This window comes from Fukomys damarensis, unplaced genomic scaffold, assembly GCF_012274545.1.
Source record: "Fukomys damarensis isolate Sample0158 unplaced genomic scaffold, DMR_v1.0_HiC HiC_scaffold_19, whole genome shotgun sequence".
NCBI classification, from domain to species: domain Eukaryota; kingdom Metazoa; phylum Chordata; class Mammalia; order Rodentia; family Bathyergidae; genus Fukomys; species Fukomys damarensis.
Window position 1 is genome coordinate 62,765,908 of NW_022900931.1, and position 16,064 is coordinate 62,781,971.

A 16,064-nucleotide genomic window follows, 5' to 3' on the forward strand; every position below is an offset into this window, starting at 1 on the left:
GGTGGGGTTGGAGTTGGCCACGGGCCCGGCCACGTTGGCGTAGCTGATGTTGAGGCAGCTGCTGCTCTGGGGGTCTTCCTGTACCTTCTGCACGATGGCGCTCACGGCCTTGTGCACCTGCTCCGGCTCGCCGCTGACGGTCACCACGCGTTCCTGTAGGTTGATGCCCTCGGGCTTCTGCGACAGCTGCACCCAGGCACCGGATTGTTCCATCACGGCTTTCACCGTGGCGCCGCCTTTGCCGATGATCAGGCCCGCCGTGCTGTTGGGGACGATCAGCTTTGCCTGTGAGAGGAGAAACAGGGAGACTGTGCGGTCGAGGCATTCCTGGTCCCCGGGACAGGCACCAGCGTGGTCCTCCCGCTTGTGAAAAATGCTGTGAGCTAAGAGCGGTGGCACAAGCCTGGAATTTCAGCTACTGGGGGAGGAGAGCTGCAGCAGCAGAAGGGCCACAAGTTCCAGGCCAGCTTGGGCAACACAGATCTGTCTCAAAATAAAACAAAAAGGGCTGAGGAACTAGCTCTGCTAAAAAAGCTCCTGAATTCCATCCTCAGTACTGCAATAAACAAATAAATGGCAACCCTGCGTTCCATCCTCAATATGGAAAGAAAAAGTTATTGACGCATTCCTCCCACCGCTGGTAAATGAATACCTGGCATTCTAGTCCCTCAGTAGCAATATGCAGGGACCCCCAAGTACTTCCCTGCATCCAGCTGAATGGTTGCCCCCATGGGGGCTCCTTCTCTAGGCTGGGCTGGTGCCCACATCTTCTGTCCTCGGGAATGCTTTATTTTTTGCTGTATCTCCAGCCCCTCCCTCCTTTCCTTCCCTCCTCCCTTCCTCCCCACCTTTCTTTCTTCCTTCATTCTACTGGAGATTGAGCCCAGGGATGCTCTGTCACTGAACTACAACCCACTTTTTAGTTTTTATTTTGAGAGAGGGTCTCACTACGTTGCCCAGGTTGGCCTTGAACCGCTTGCCTCAGTCTCCTGACTAGCTGAGATGACACACACCAGCGTGCCTGTTTTTTGGATACTCTTGACTCCCAGCCCTGGGAAAGGCTTCAAGTCTCACTTTATAGCCAAGCCACTTGAGAACTGAGAAAGGCAGGGACTTTCTCTAAGGTACCCCAGATGGTAAAGGAGCTGAAGCCCACCGTCTTGGCCTCTGATCCACTGTATTCCTGGTCTCCTCATTTAGCCTCTTTGTTGTTGTTTGGGGTTGAACTCTGTGCCTCTCACATTCTTCTTTCAAAATCCTGACCCCTAGTACTTCACAATGGGACTGGGTTTGGAGACAGGGTCTTTAGAGAGGTGATTACATTCTGATAAGGTTGGCTGGGTGGGTCCTCATCTGCTAAGACTGGTGTTCTTCTTAGGAGACTTGGACACATACACAAACACAGAGAAGAGAGACAGAGTGAAGGCACAGGGAGAAGATGGCCATCCACAAGCCAGAGAGAAGCTGCAGAAGAAACCAACACTGCTGACCTCTTGACCTTGGACTTGGGACCCCCAAAATTGTTAGAAAATAAATTTCTGTTATTTAAGCCACCCAGTCAGCGGCACTCCATTGTGGCAGAGTCGCACATTAACTCAGTTGTCTTCTTTGAAAAATGAAGATAATAAAAAGCCTTGGGTCTGAGAAGGCAGAGTTAAAGAGGAGGCCTCTTTGAAAGATAGTGGCCCCTCCTCAGGTGGGGACACCCCATCCTTCTACAAATCTGGTCCATCTTGGGTTCAGTGAGGGCATTTTAAAACCAAGAATTCCCTTTCGCATCTCTAGGACCTTTTCTTTCCTTTTCCTTTTTTCTTTTTCTTCTCCTGTCCTTTTATTTCTCTTTTGTGCTGGGGATGGAAGCCAGGGCCTCAGGCATGCTAGGCAAGTGTTCTGCCACAGAGCCACACTCCCAGCTCCTTTCCAAGAGAATTTCTGTGCACAGTGGAAATTCGTGTGTGTGTGTGGGGGTATGTTTTGGTTGTTGGAGAGGTCTGGGGGCAGTGAGGATTTCAGCATGCAAACCCCTAGGTTATTTTTTATTTTGTTTTGCTTTTTTTTTTTTTTTTTTGAGACAGGGTCTCACTATGTAGTTGAGGCTGACCTGGAACTCACTATGTATCCCAGGCTGGTCTTGAACTCACAGCGATCCTCCTGCCTCAGCCTCCCAAGTGGGACTACAGTTGTGCTCTATCATACCAGCTATCAGGCCTCAGGTGTTTGCACTTTACAACTAAAAGTCATTTCCTCACAAGGCAGAACTATCTCAGGTCCTATGTGATACTTTTGAATGTCCCACTGGACAGATACGCTAAAGCCTGTTTACAAATCTCTTGAGTCCAGGACTGAACCCTACGATATGTTTAAGAATGAAATTTGTTTGTTTTGCATGCTTTGAAGAGCCACTGAGATTTCCAGGAACACAACCACCAGTAAATTCAAGGAATATTATACTGTGTTCTGGTCTGAACTGTACCAAGAGTGGTCCAACATTTTAGCGAGACTTTACATTAGTAGGAATGTCACTTGTATTATTTGTCTCCAATACTATATGCTGGATTATTTTGTATTTATACAAAATTATTTCCTCAAGGGCTGAAGATTTAGCTCAGTGGCGCCACTGCCTGCCTCGCAAATGCAAGGTCCTGAGTTCGATCCCCAGTACCAAAAAATAAGACAAAACAAAGCAAAAGAACCAAACAAAATTATTTCTTCCACTGTGATCCCAGCTGAATATTTACATATTAAAGTGCATTTTAAAGCCGGGCGTGGTGGGACATGCCTGTAATCCCAGCACTCGGGAGGCTGAGGCAGGAGGATCACTGTGAGTTCAAAACCAGCCTAGGCTACATAGTGAGTTCCAGGTCAGTCTCAACTACATAGTGAGAATCTGTCTCAGAAAAAAAAAAAATGCATCTTATTTTAAAACAAGTCACCTTCCTTTTATTTCTCCTATATTTAAAAGTCTAATGGGATAAAATACGTGGCATATCCACACCGTGTTTGGAATATATGTTTGGCAGTAAGTTTAAATGAACAAAGTACTGGTATATACACACTGCAACATAAACCTAGAAAACATTATGCTAAAAGAAAGGAACCAGTTCCGAAAGGCTACATACGATTCCATTTATATAAATGTCCAGAATATTCAAATTTACAGAGACACAAAAAGTAGATTGGTGGTTGTCAGAGGATGGGACAGGAGGGTTGGAGTGACTGCTAGTAGAAATGGAGTTTCTTTTGGTGATCATAGAAATACTCTGGAGGCTGGGCATGGTGGCTCATGCCTGTAATCCCAGCACTCAGGAGGCTGAGGCAGGAGAATTGCTGTGAGTTCGAGACCAGCCTGAGCTACATAGTGAGCTCCAGGTCAGTCTCAACTACATAGTGAGACCCTGTCTCAAATTCCTTTTTTTTTTTGAACCGGGGATCGAACTCGGGACCTTGTACTTACGAGCCAGGCACTGGCACCACTAGGCTAAATCCTTGGCGCCTATGACTCCTTTTTAAATAAATGTACAGAATAGGCAAATTATAAATACCAAAAAAATAGATTAGTGGTGGTTTAGGAATGGGAAGGGATTAGTTGGGGGAGGGAGCTGAGGGTGACAGCTAAGATCAAGGTTCCTTTTGGAGATGATGAAAATGTTTTAAAATTAATTGTGCTAAGCCAGGCTTGGTGGCACACACTGCTGGGGCAGGAGGACTGCTGCAAGTTTGAGGCCAGCCTGGGCTACATAGCGAGATCCTGTCTCAAAAAAACATTCATTGTGGGGGCCCGGGATTTAGCTCAGTGGCACTGTACCTGCCTCACAAAAGCAACGTCCTAAGTTCAATCCCAGGTACTGCAAAAAACAAACAACAAAATAACCAAAAATTGTTCTACTGGATGCAAACTCTGAATATAAAAAAAGCCATTAAGCTGTATACTTTAAATTGGTGAATAGTGTGCATCTGAATTATATCTCAATAAAAATGTTAAGAAATTATAGATACATAACAATTATGCAAGTATATTTTACAATGCTAGAAGAGCTGGGCTCAGCAAGTCTGTAATCCCAGCTAGTTGGGAGGCTAAGGCAGGAGCATCTCAAATTCAAGGCCACCCTGTACGACCTAATGAGACCCTGACTCAAAATAAAAAATAAAACAGGCCAGGGATGTAGTTCAGTGGTAGAGTATTTGCATAGCATATTCTATAACCTGGGTTCCTTCCCTGGCACTGCAAAAAGCAATCAACAAAAATTAGAAGAAAGGATCTTGAATGTTTTCATTATAGGCAAGAGACAAATATCTGAGGAGACAGGTATGTCTGACCTCACTTAAACATTACACAATGTATACATGTATCGGGTCATCACGTGGTACATAGCTAATATGTATGATTTTCATGTTTTCTTAGTTAAAATCAATTTTAAAACCTTATGGGGGCCGGGGATTTAGCTCAGTGGTTATGCTGCTTGCCTCGAAGCGCAAGGACCCAGGTTCGATCCCCAGTACCAGAAAAAAACCAAACAACCAAGAAACCCCTTATGACTGTAGATATGTTTTATATGCATGGCTTAGGGAAGATCCATTACTTCTCAGAGGTGCTTATGCCACATCTGTAAAATGGGTGTATCATTCCCGATGCTTATGATTTTGGCAAGTATTCAGTGAGATGCCGGTGGCCTGCTCTGTGAGTGTCACTCGGGCAACATCTGCTGTGGCCACCAAGTGGCTGTTTTCTCAACACAGCAAGTTTCTATCCTAGTTTGTTATTTAGTAACTGGGGCTTTTGGCAACTGCCCTTCACCTCTCAGTGTCTCAGTTTCCTATGTCCAAAAGTAGCATAACTACAGCTACCCTGAAGAATTATTGGGAAGATTTGGTGCCTATAACGTGACTGCTCAGGGCCCAGCACATGGGAAGCCTTAGGAAAATTGCCAGCCACTTTCATGAGGACCCCAGGTTGTTGCATACAGTGTCTTAGAGAGATCCACAAGCCACAGAATCCCAGGAAGTTAGGGCAGCAGAACCTCAGAATAATAATATAGGCCTAGAATCTTGGGATCATAGACCCATGGACCTGTAGGAATTTTACAGGCAGAAGCAACTCAGGGACTATCTGCCCCAGTGATTTGCAACCCCATGGATTTCTTTCTTTCTTTCTTTGTTTTTTTTTTTTTCGGCACAAGGGATCAAACTCCGGCCCTTGCACATGCAAGGCAGGCGGCGGAACCACTAAGCTAAATCCCCAGCCTGCAACGCCATGGAAAATTTCAAATTGTATTAAAATCATCATCAAGGGGGTGTAGGGAGGGCAGGGACAAGGGGAAAAATGAGAACCAAGACTTGTCATGTAGCGGTACAAGATCCCAACAATGAATGTAACTGTACTGTATCCCTAAAATGTACCAATAAACTCAATTAAAGCTGAAAAAAATCATCATCAGCAGCAAACATAGGGTTGATCATTTGGGAGTAAAATTTTGTTTTGTTTGTTTGTTCGTTTGTTTGTTTTTTGAGACAGGGTCTCACTATGTAGTTGAGACTGACTTGGAACTCACTTTGTAGCCCAGGCTGGTCTCGAACTCACAGCGATCCTCTTGCCTCAGCCTCCTGAATGCTGGGATTTGGGAGGAAAGTTTTGTATAGTAACTTAGTGTTCACAACAAACACACAAGGTAGATACTACTGTCACATTTTCTGGAGTGGGAAATGGAGGCACAGAGAGGTTAAGTAATTTGTGCAAGGTAGGGTAGTAGAGTTATGATCTGATCCCAGGCCATACTCCATACTGAGGTTCCCAGGCCTTAAGCCCAGAAATTCTCATTCAGTGATTCTGGGTTAGGGGTCAGGAATCTGAATGTTAAACTAATCATATGACTCAGATACCAACTATGGCTGAGAACTACTGGTTCGGCCTAGTGGTAGTAAACAGCTTATAGCCATATTTTCTTGGAACCTTCACGGTATTTTGAAAACTGAGCTAACCTTTTAAAGTCAATTAACTTCAAAGTTTTATGGCTTCTTTAAAAAAGTCTGGAAGATGCTGCCTGCCTGGCAAGGACAAGTTCCCAAGTTCGATACCCAGTACCAAAAAAAAAAAAAAAAAAAAAAAAATTCTAGAAGATGTGGAAATGGTCTGTGTTCCCCAAAAGCAAGAACTGCATGGAGTTGAGTAGTGACTGCCCCCTTTAAGGATAGCATGCCCTCTTCAGAGGGCCATAGCCCTTAATGGTATTGTTCCCTCTGAGGCATTTCAATTTCCACTCCCTCGTTTTATCCAGTTGCTATGCTGTAAAGAGAAACTGAGGCCTACAGAAAGGTAGGGGACCCCAAGTAATACAGCAGGTGCAAAGGAGTAGTTGGATCTCCTGACTGAAAAGTCCTGTAACACCTAATATTTCTGGGAGGACTTTCTACACATTAGACATACATACCAAGTGCTTTACAAACACCAGTGAACATTAATCACCACCCTGCAGTAGGTGTGTGCGCGTCTCTTTCTCCCTCTCCCTCTCTCCCCAGTGGAACTGAACCCAGAACCCTCCCACTGAACTATATCCCGAGGCCCTTTTAACTTTTATTTTGAGACAGGCTCTCACTAAATTGCCCTGGCTGGACTGGAACTGGTGATCCTCCTGCCTTAGCCTTCCAGATTGCTGGGATTCCAGCTGTATGCCACCACACCTGGCCCATAAATTTCATTTACAAATGAGAAAAAACAAGGCATGGAGAAGACAAGTCACTCGTCCAAGGTCATGCAGGTAGAACAGAATAGTTTTCAATTCAACATCTGACTCTAGAGTCTAAATCTCTCGCCATTATCTCATTCTTTGGACGTCGCACCTCAGTAGTAAGGCAGAGGATAAATCCTGCTTCTGCAACCTTTCAACTCCACTGCATTAGAGTTCCTGTGGATTAGGGGGAGGAGGTGGAAGGCTCAGGTACAGATGGTGCCGACCCCATTTTCTCTGCAACATCCACAAACTCCTGATGAACTCTGAGTCCCTTGTGGCCACGACCAAAGCGGAGAGAAGAGGCAGTGCCCTCGCCTGCCTGTGAACTGTGCGTCATTGGTGGGAAGGGACTTGGGACAGGCCTGGCAGGGCGCGAGGAGCGGAGCAGCTTCAGCACCAAGGACAGCGGCCTCGCTCCAAGCCCAAAGGCCGCAGTCTTGGGGGAGCGAACCACCGAACATCGGTCCTCTAAGGGCTCTCCACCCATCATGTTCCCACGAACTTGGGGAAACTCGGGCTCATGGTGTCCTCCACCTCCTGGCAGCTCCAGGACCCCAGAATCCCAGATTCCTCGTCCCGAGGCCCTTTCTCCTCAAGGCAGACGTTAAGGAACCCTCGCGAGCAGCCTGACCACCGGTGCGGAGTTTTTTTTCCTCCTTTGCATCCAGAGCTCATGTACAGGGGAATGAGGAGGGCAGAAAATACAGAGAGCTAGCGCAGCTATCCCGCTTTTCCCTACCCCTGCCCCTACCCGGTCAAGACTGCAAAACCTGGGGATTTGCCTAGAGTCCACCTGTGCTAAACGCACCGTCGTCATGACAACCGGAGAGGCCTGGGAAGCGATTGGCCCCATCCCTACCGGGCCCCTACTGTTTCCCTGCAACTGAAGCCACGAGGAGCGCAACCCTCCCTCTTCCATCCCTTCGTTGAGAAGGTAGAGTAGGATAAGGACCTGCCCCCTCTCTCGCTAAAGAAACACTATCTCTGTCCTCACAATGGTAATTATGAGGGAGGAGGGATAAGGGGCCATGTCTAATCTCTTCTGGAGTGGCTGGGCTGTTAGTGAAGTCACTTCCGGTGAGTACAGGAAGTGGGAGGCAGGTTGCTCAGAGAGACAATGGGATGAAGTGGAAGGGAAAGATCTAGAGACTCTCGGAAAGGATGGATGAGTAGGAGGGTCTAAGCCATATTCTTCACTCCCTTTGAATCAAGCCCATTCCAAGTGGTCTGGGGCCCTTTCTAGACTTTGAGGACTGACCCCTAAATTACCACTAGCATGTATTTGATAAACTTTATCAGAATTGTCCCCCTGAACCCTGTATAGGCAGGCAGGAGGAATGTCCTCTCCTGAGTCTCACAGCTTTACAGTAACCCACTTTCTGCCCCAGCTGACCTGCTTGGCTCTGTCGGGGTTCATCGTGGTTTGGGGTTGAAGAATGTTGACCACCTCAGGCTTGGTCATCGCTTGAGGTATTTCTCGGACCTTCTCGGCAATAAAGCTGTGCACAGCATTCAAGGCCTCTGCTGTGCCCTGTACTAGGCATACCCGCTCTGTGGTTCCTGTTGAGCAAGGGAGAGACAGGGCACACTCATCAGACAGGAATGGGGACATTCCTGACAGACGGGCCCCATTTAATGGCAGGGGAATACTGAGGTCCGGGGAGTGGCTATAGGCCACACAGTGAGTTTGGGCAAGCTGGAATTGTTACCCAGGCCAGGATGGGTAGCTGAGAGAATGAATGGAATCGCTGTTTCATAATCTGCACTTTACCTCCCTCCCCTACGACAACCCTGAGGGGATGGAAGAATGATGCTTAAGTGCTCCACAATGCCCAGTAGCCCTGGGCAGGGGAGACCAGGCTCAGCAGCTTCTTCCCTGTTCTTTCGGGCTCCTTGGTTGCTTTGGCAACCATTCATTCCCCACCACCCCCCTCCCAGAAGCAGAGTGCTCAGGCCTGCAATGGTTGCCACAGTAACTGGAACCCCCTTATCGGTCTGGCTGGCCGGGTCCTCAGCCCACCCCCAAGGGGATGAGGGACGAGGCCCTGTTGCCATGGCAATCCCTGAAAGCCTGCAGTGCTGGCCTCTGGGCTTTCGGAGAGGATGGGGAAGTGCTGGGGGATGGGGGAGGGGGAAGAGAGGTCTGAGTGCCTGCCTGGACCCACCAGATGGAGGGCTGAGGGGTGGGGGAGGGCAGGGGTGTGGACGGGGAGAGCAGGATGGGTCAGAGGCAAGTCTGGGCGTGCGGACTTAGGGACTGGGAAAGGAGGGTGGGGAAACTGACTTTGCTGGGTGTCCGCCAGGTGTTGGCTGCGTTTGACCTGGGCGCCCTGCACAGTTCTGGATGTGTTGGGGGTGGGGCCCTGGCAAGAAAGGAGCTGGGTGCTGTTGGGATGTATGTGTGTGCCAAAGACTCCACTGTGAGTGTGTGCACCTGTGAGGCTGCTGGGAGTGAGCGGAGCTCATGTGTGTGGGTCCTTGGTCAGGGCACACAGCTGTCTGTGTGCGTGTAACAGAAAAGAACAGGGAGGACTTCAACAGAAACATACTACACTGACACAGGGACGCCAGTAAGGAGTCTGTGGGCATCGGTGTGTGGAAGTCTTTGGAGTCATTGTGATGCTCGAGGTTATGTTCGCTGTTTGTAAGACTGAGCAGAGTGTGTGAGAGTTTGGGAGAAAGAAACGAAGAATCTCACCAAGTGGCACCGAAGCTGTGTGATGACTACCACTCCTCGGCGCTGTGTGTGCCTGTGAGACATCACCTACCACGGGGTGTTCCAGGCTCTGTGACTGGAGTGCAGACTGGGTGGGAAACAGACGCGACCCTCTGACTGGTGTGGGTGAGAGAGAGGCAAACACGGGGACAGGCGGACGCAGGTGTCAGGACGGGAGACTGTCTGGACAGCAGGTGCTTGTATCAGCGTGTGTCTGAGTGTGTGTACTACAGCAGGACAAGCCCCACCAAGGCCAGCCTGTGTGAGAATGAGAGCGCCTAGGTGACCCTGGGCATGTCTGATATGTGATGTCTCAGTGTGTCTCTCTTCCGGGGAGTGATTTTGTTTGCAAGGCCCAGTTGGCTCCTTGGGTCTCTAAAAGGTCTTGAAAGTATGCCAGGGCCCGTGGCTGTGTCTGGGACACTGGGCACTGAGTGTCATTGTCCCGCAAACACTTCAGCGCCGTGTGCTGGTGCTGCGACCCCGACCCCTTGCTCGCCATCTTTCAGCCTGGCATGCCAGCCTCGCCATGTGCCTGGGTGTCATGGTGGGCCCCCACCCTCTCTGGGGCACCATCATCACGTTCGTCCCCTCCACCCCAGAACAATGGCTTGGTCTGAGCCAAGGGTGAGTCAGTGCACAGGCTGCCTCCATCTGCGTGTAAATAGGAAAGGGTGTGGGTCGGGCTGGGAACCAGGGCGGTGGGGAGGGGGAAGGGGAAGCCCCAGGGAGAACCTGGCTCAAGTGGCCAGGTTCCCTCTCCATCTCTGAAGCCTCCTTCCAACACAGGAAGTCTGGGACTTCTCACCTCCGTGTAGTTCTTAACCTGGGTCCATGGGCATTTCGCAGGGGAAGGAAAAGTATCTCTTGATAACAGCTGCTGATTACATAACACTAAGCACCAGGCACCATTCTGAGCACCTCGTTTATATTTGCTCGCGGAACACATGAGGTGGGCAGTATTCACCTCCCCGACTGACTGCTAGGGACGCCGAATCGCAGAGGGGGTTCGGAGTTGGTCCAAGTTCACTTAAGCCAGTACAGAATGATCAGGGCTTTTTAACAACCCTGGGCTGTGACTTCTGAATCTGTGCTCCTAAAAATGATGCCACCCTGAGCTAAATGTGGGGCTCATGGGGTGTGTGTGCATTCTGTGTGTGTGTGTGTGTGTGTGTGTGTGTGTGTGCGCGCGTGCGCACTGGGGGCCATAAATGACTGCAATTTTCATATTGATGCTAAGCAAGAATATGTTTAATATATTTACTAAGCAGGCACTTAGGGCTTTACACTTTGGTGGAAGAATGTGTGTGTGTCTGTGTGTGTGTGTGTGTAGGTGTGTGTGTGTGCTGTGTGTATTTCTCCTGGGAGCCGGGACCAGCCTTATATAAATGCTCAAACTCAGAAAGTGTTTTAGAAGCACTAAGGAGATCCAGCTGGGCAAGAGTCTGCATGGCTTTTGGCAAGTACTTGCTTCTTTTTGGGGCTTCACTTCCTTATGAAAGACCCCAAAGGATTGAATCTGGGGCTCTGGGACCAATCACCAAGAAGGGGACACCTTCGGGGTGAAAAGGCCCATGAGGTTTTGCCCTGTGGAATAGACAGACACACACGTGCGGTGTTATTTGTGCACACAATCACCTGTGTCTTTGTCTGTGAACCTCCTAGGCCCAGAAGATCTCTCAGTTTCTTCAGCACCGTTTCTCACCTGATTCTTGGCCTTTGAATGTACAATTTCTTCCTCCAGGATGTCCTTCCTGACTTCCTGAGCCCTCTGTGCTCCGCCTGGGTTCCCACCACCCTCCGGACTTCCCTGTTCCAGGCCTGACTGCTCTGGGTCACCCGTCAGTGGTGTGGGTTCTGTCTCCCAGACGAGGCCGTGAGATGGGAGAGGGCAAGGCTGGGACACTTCAACCACTGCAGTGTCCCCACCTCTCTCCTGCCCAGGGTTGGGCCTAGAGGAGTTGCTCAGAGCGCGTGCACTGAATGAACGAATGAAAGAAAGGGTGCCAGCCAGGAGGGCAGGCAAGTATGTTCTTTGTCTCATGCAGCAGCATCTCTATTTCCAGGGCTCCTGCAGATCCTAGGAGCAGAAGCAGGATGTGGGGCACTGTGCGCTGCATCTCTGAGTCAGGAGCTGGCCGTGCTGTATGACCTGAAGGGTCCGTGTTAGGGCCGGGCCAGGGCTGGCTGCTTGTCCAAGGGCTGGGGAGCAATGTGGGCTTATGCTGCTCTTCTGAAGAGCACTGGGTCCAGGAGGACCAAGGACTTGTCCTATCTTCTGGTTTCCTCAGCAGCCTGGCCTGTGGAGTGTGTCGCCGAGCTGGGAAGGAATGACGTGTTTTATGGCACAGAATGTGATTGAGGGGCAAGGAACCTGGTGTCCTCAGATGAATGTCGCAAGCAGAGGTCTTATGCACATCCTGTGGGCTAGAGTGGTGCAGGGGAAACTGGGCCAGGGTGGAAGAGAAAAGCAGGCGGCGTGGCTGGGTCACTACAATTTTCTCTAAACTCTGCCAAAGCTGCTTAGTGAGAAGGCAGGGAAAGGAGGGAAGGAGGGAGGAGGGGAGAGCAGAAGGGCAAAGACAGAGAGACAGAGGCAGACGGACAGACAGGTAGACAGAGAGACAGAAAAACCAGTGTCCTGACCCTGCCCTCTATCTCTGGTGTTTGACCTAAAAAAAATTCAAGGGGATTAAGATGGACTAGAACCAGTGCTGGACTAAAGGTGCAATACCGTATTCAGGGGCCTTCCCCAGTTCCTAGATGTCACCAGATACCGGTCACGGAAAGGAGCCACGGAGGGGTGAGGGATTTTGAGGGGGATTAGAGAAAGAAGGTCACTGAGAAATGTATGCTTGGGAGGTCAGAGACAGAGGCAAGGAGGCAGAGAGGCAGCTGGGTTGGAGGGAGGAGGAAAAGCACCTAAGAGGAAGCTGAGACTTAGGAGACCGGGAGAGATGGCTGAGCAGGAGCAGAAGGAGAAGCAGGGACAACATGGGGCAAGGGCTCCACGAGGGGCGGCGCTACGGAGCAGCAGGATGGGCAGCGGAAGGCTTGGCGAGGGGAAGGAAGGAAAAGGTGAGACTGAGAGGTGGAAAAAAGGAAAGGGCAGAAGGGAGGACAGACAGAAGGACGGGCAGACAGAGGGGGGCTCAGAGGATGGAACTGGAGAGACAGGAGCGGAGGGAGGGGCGGGAAGGAGGCTGTGGGGACAGGGATGGGAAAGGTGGAAGGAGGAGGAGGAGGAGACACATGGAGAATGACCCAGAGACGGACAGGGCAGGAGGGGGCGACAGGAATCCAAGGGGAAAGAGCGGGGGGTGTGTCCCGGGGACACTCGGACACCTGCCTCCCTCTGCGCCTAGCTCCTCTGACTGACCCCAGGGGCAGGTGTGTGGGAAGGGACACATCTGCCGGCACCTCATGCAAATGTGTCCATGAATATGCAGCAGGGCCATTGTCTGGCCCTGCCCCCACCCCATCTGCGCAGGCCAGGCCCCCTGGGCCAGGGACAGCTCCGGCCTCTTAGGGGGAGGGGCGGGCCCCACTCCTCGCACCGCTCCTGGGCCAGCCCTTCCTCCTCAACTAGGGCCCAGGTGGGAGAAAAGGGCGGGAGGGAAGCCGGGGCACAGAGACCTGGGCCATGCGCGGCTCACCAGGATAGAAGTCTTTGGACTTGGACAGCTTGATGGTGGCGCCTGTCTCCTTCTGCAGCTGCACGATGGTCTGGCCGCCCTTGCCAATGATGGAACCCGCGGCGTAGCTGGGGATGAGCACCTTCAGGAAGTATTCGCCTTCCTCTGCAGGGGCACACAGGGTGGAGGGGAGTCAGGCGGAGAGGGGGCTTCATCTTTGGAAGGCACCTCCGGGGGTCCTGGTACCCGGCGGGCGTGACCATGACCGTGCGAACAGCAGTGAGAGGACACAGAGAAGGACCCGTCACTCCCTCCTTTCATTCATTCGTTGACCAGATAGTCACTGAGCACCTGCTATGTGTCTGGCACCAGCCAAGAAGAAAACAGGAAGAGCTCCCTGCTTTTGTGGGCAAAGAAGACGAAGGGATTCTAGTGATTCAGCTAAAAGCTCATACAACTACATTCTTCTAGAGGGACAGACCGTATTTCATGTCAAATGGTAGAGCAGAGAGAAGCAGGAAAGGGATGGGAGGTACAGAACCGTGATGTCAGAAAGCCCTTCTGGAAACCCTAACCCTATTCCTCCCACACCTCCACAGCACCTAATGTGTTCACAGGTATTTCACAAATGCCAGTCCTCATTTACTTTTGAGACAGGGTCTCACTGTGTAGCCCAGGCTGGCCTCAAACTCCTGGCGACCCTTCTGCCTCAGCCTCCCAAGTGCTGACATTACAGAACATTCACCACCATGCCCAGAAAATGTCAGTCCTTTTAATTTTCACAATACCCCTAGGAAGGAGATAGTTATTTAAAAAATATTTCTAGCTGAATGTGTTGGCGCGTGCTTTTAATCTCAGTACTATAGGAGGCTGAGGCAGGAGGATCCTGACTCGTCAAGCCCAGCCTGGGCAATTTAGTGACTTAACAAGAACTTTTCTCTAAATAAAACATTTAAAAAAAAGAAAGAAAGAAAGAAAAGAAAAAGAACTGGTCCAAGGGGGTGGCTCAGTGCAAAGGCCTTTGGTGCAATCCCTAGTATCATCAAATGAATGAACGAACAAACAGATGAATGAATACTTTAAAAGCCCATTCTACAGATGAGGAAACAAAGGTGAAGAAATCACCTAAGTACACACAGAGCTAGTAAGAAGTTGAGCTGGGACCTGAGCTCAGTCTGGTTTCCAGAGTCCATATTCTGAGCTATTATAAACAGGCTATGGAGGGGACAGACCACATGAGGGATGAGCAAGTGCAAAGGTCCTGAGGTCGGATGGTATATGGGGCATTCCAGGGGCAGCAAAGAGGCCAGTGTGTTTGGAGCTGAGTGTGAGACATGTTAATGGAGGAGAGAAGCAGAGGAGCTGCTGCTGGGGGGATGTTGAGGCTTGTAGGTCCCAGAATCTCTGGCTTTTACTCTGTGGCTGGCAGTTAATGACCAACAGTTCAGGAGCAGTCCCCAAGGGCTGGTGATTTAGCTCAGTGGTTCCACCGCCTGCCTCACAAGCAGAAGGACCTGAATTTGCTCCCTGGTACCAAAAAAGAAAAAAAAAAAAATAACAAGAGCAGCCCCCAAGACCTAGTTGTGCTGTCACCAGTGGTTTGTAGGGCTTCGGCTGCTCTTTTTTTTGAGACAATGTCTCACTATGTAGTTGAGACTGACCTGGAACTCACTGTGTAGCCCAGGCCGGTCTCGAGCTCAAAGTGAACCTCCTGCCTCAGCCTCCCAAGTACTGGGATTACAGGCATGTGCCACCATGTCCGGCTTCGGCTGCTCTTTCTTATAGACCAATTTTCTCGGGCATCAAGCGCTTTGGTAACATAGTCTCAAGGCAAATCTCTAACATCTACTTTCCAACCACACTGTTGCCCCTTAAATGCTCCCAACATGGACATTCTAGAGCCGTCTCAGTAGAAGACCCTTTGTGGTTTGTCCCTGCCCACCTTTCAAGCTTCACTTGCTTATCTTCCTCTATAGGTACCAAACTCACTGCTTTTTTTAAAGACAGTGCTCTCTGTCTGCTTAAACATTGCCTGCTCCCTCTCACCACAGGGCCTTTGCACGTTCTCTCTGCCTGGCACACCTTTCCCTCTTGTCCTTCAGGACTCCATTCAATTATTGCTGCTTCTTGGGAGCTTTCCTTGAGCCCTGGGGAATGGGACAACTCCACCCCCTGCTTTACGCTTTCAGATCAGTTTATCAATTTATCACAGGGGTCCACAGTGGGCCATATCAGCACAGCATAGCCCTTCATCCTAGGGACTTGGGCAGTGCACAGTTACATAGTAGTGGGTTGTAGAAACCTCTGGGGGAAAGAGAAACAAGATCATTTGGCTTCTGAATTTTTTTGGTGGGGTAGTGGGGATTGAGCTCAGGACCTTGTGCACTTGCAAAGTAGGCAGTGGCACCAATGAGCTAAATCCCTGGCCCTGGCTTCTAAAATTTAAAGGCTTAGCTGGGTGTGTTAGCACACACCTGTAATCCCAGTATTTGGGAGGCTGAGGCAGGAGGACTGGGTTGAGTTCAAGGTCAGCATGGACTACAGAGAAAGATCCTGTCTCAAACAAAAACAAAACCCAAAATTTAAGATATTAAATTGCCCACCAATGGAGTCAACTTTTTCTTTTAAGCAAAGGAAGCCTATTTTTTACTGGTTCACAAGAAGCTCCAACATATAGAGTGGATAAAGAGAACTGTTCATGCTGGGGATGTAGCTTAGTGTGGAATGCTGGCCTAGCATGTTTGAGACCCTAGGCACCATCCTAGCACCAACAAACAAACCAATCTGTTTTATAAGGCAGGGGGCACTAGGAGTCCTGAACACCTTGGCCTGGTCCTTGAGAGTGAAGGTTCTAGGCACCAGGCGTGATGGCATGGGCCTGTAATCCCAGCACTGTAGGAGGCTGCGAGACCTGGGCTACTTAGTGAGTTCAAGGCTAGCCTGAACTACAAAGCAAAACCCTGTTGCCAGGGCGTGGTGGCGCACGCC

At 50.1% G+C, this 16,064-nt stretch overlaps 1 protein-coding gene across 1 annotated transcript; it reads right to left on the bottom strand.

Moving 5' to 3' along the window:
- Nova2 (NOVA alternative splicing regulator 2) lies at positions 1-13,263 on the bottom strand (the record flags this gene model as incomplete). Its single annotated transcript, XM_010614642.1, has 3 exons — positions 1-285; positions 8,119-8,285; positions 13,098-13,263. Coding segments are annotated over 3 exons (618 nt in total), but the record flags the coding sequence as incomplete, so codon positions are not given.
- Between the last annotated feature and the right edge of the window lie 2,801 nt (positions 13,264-16,064).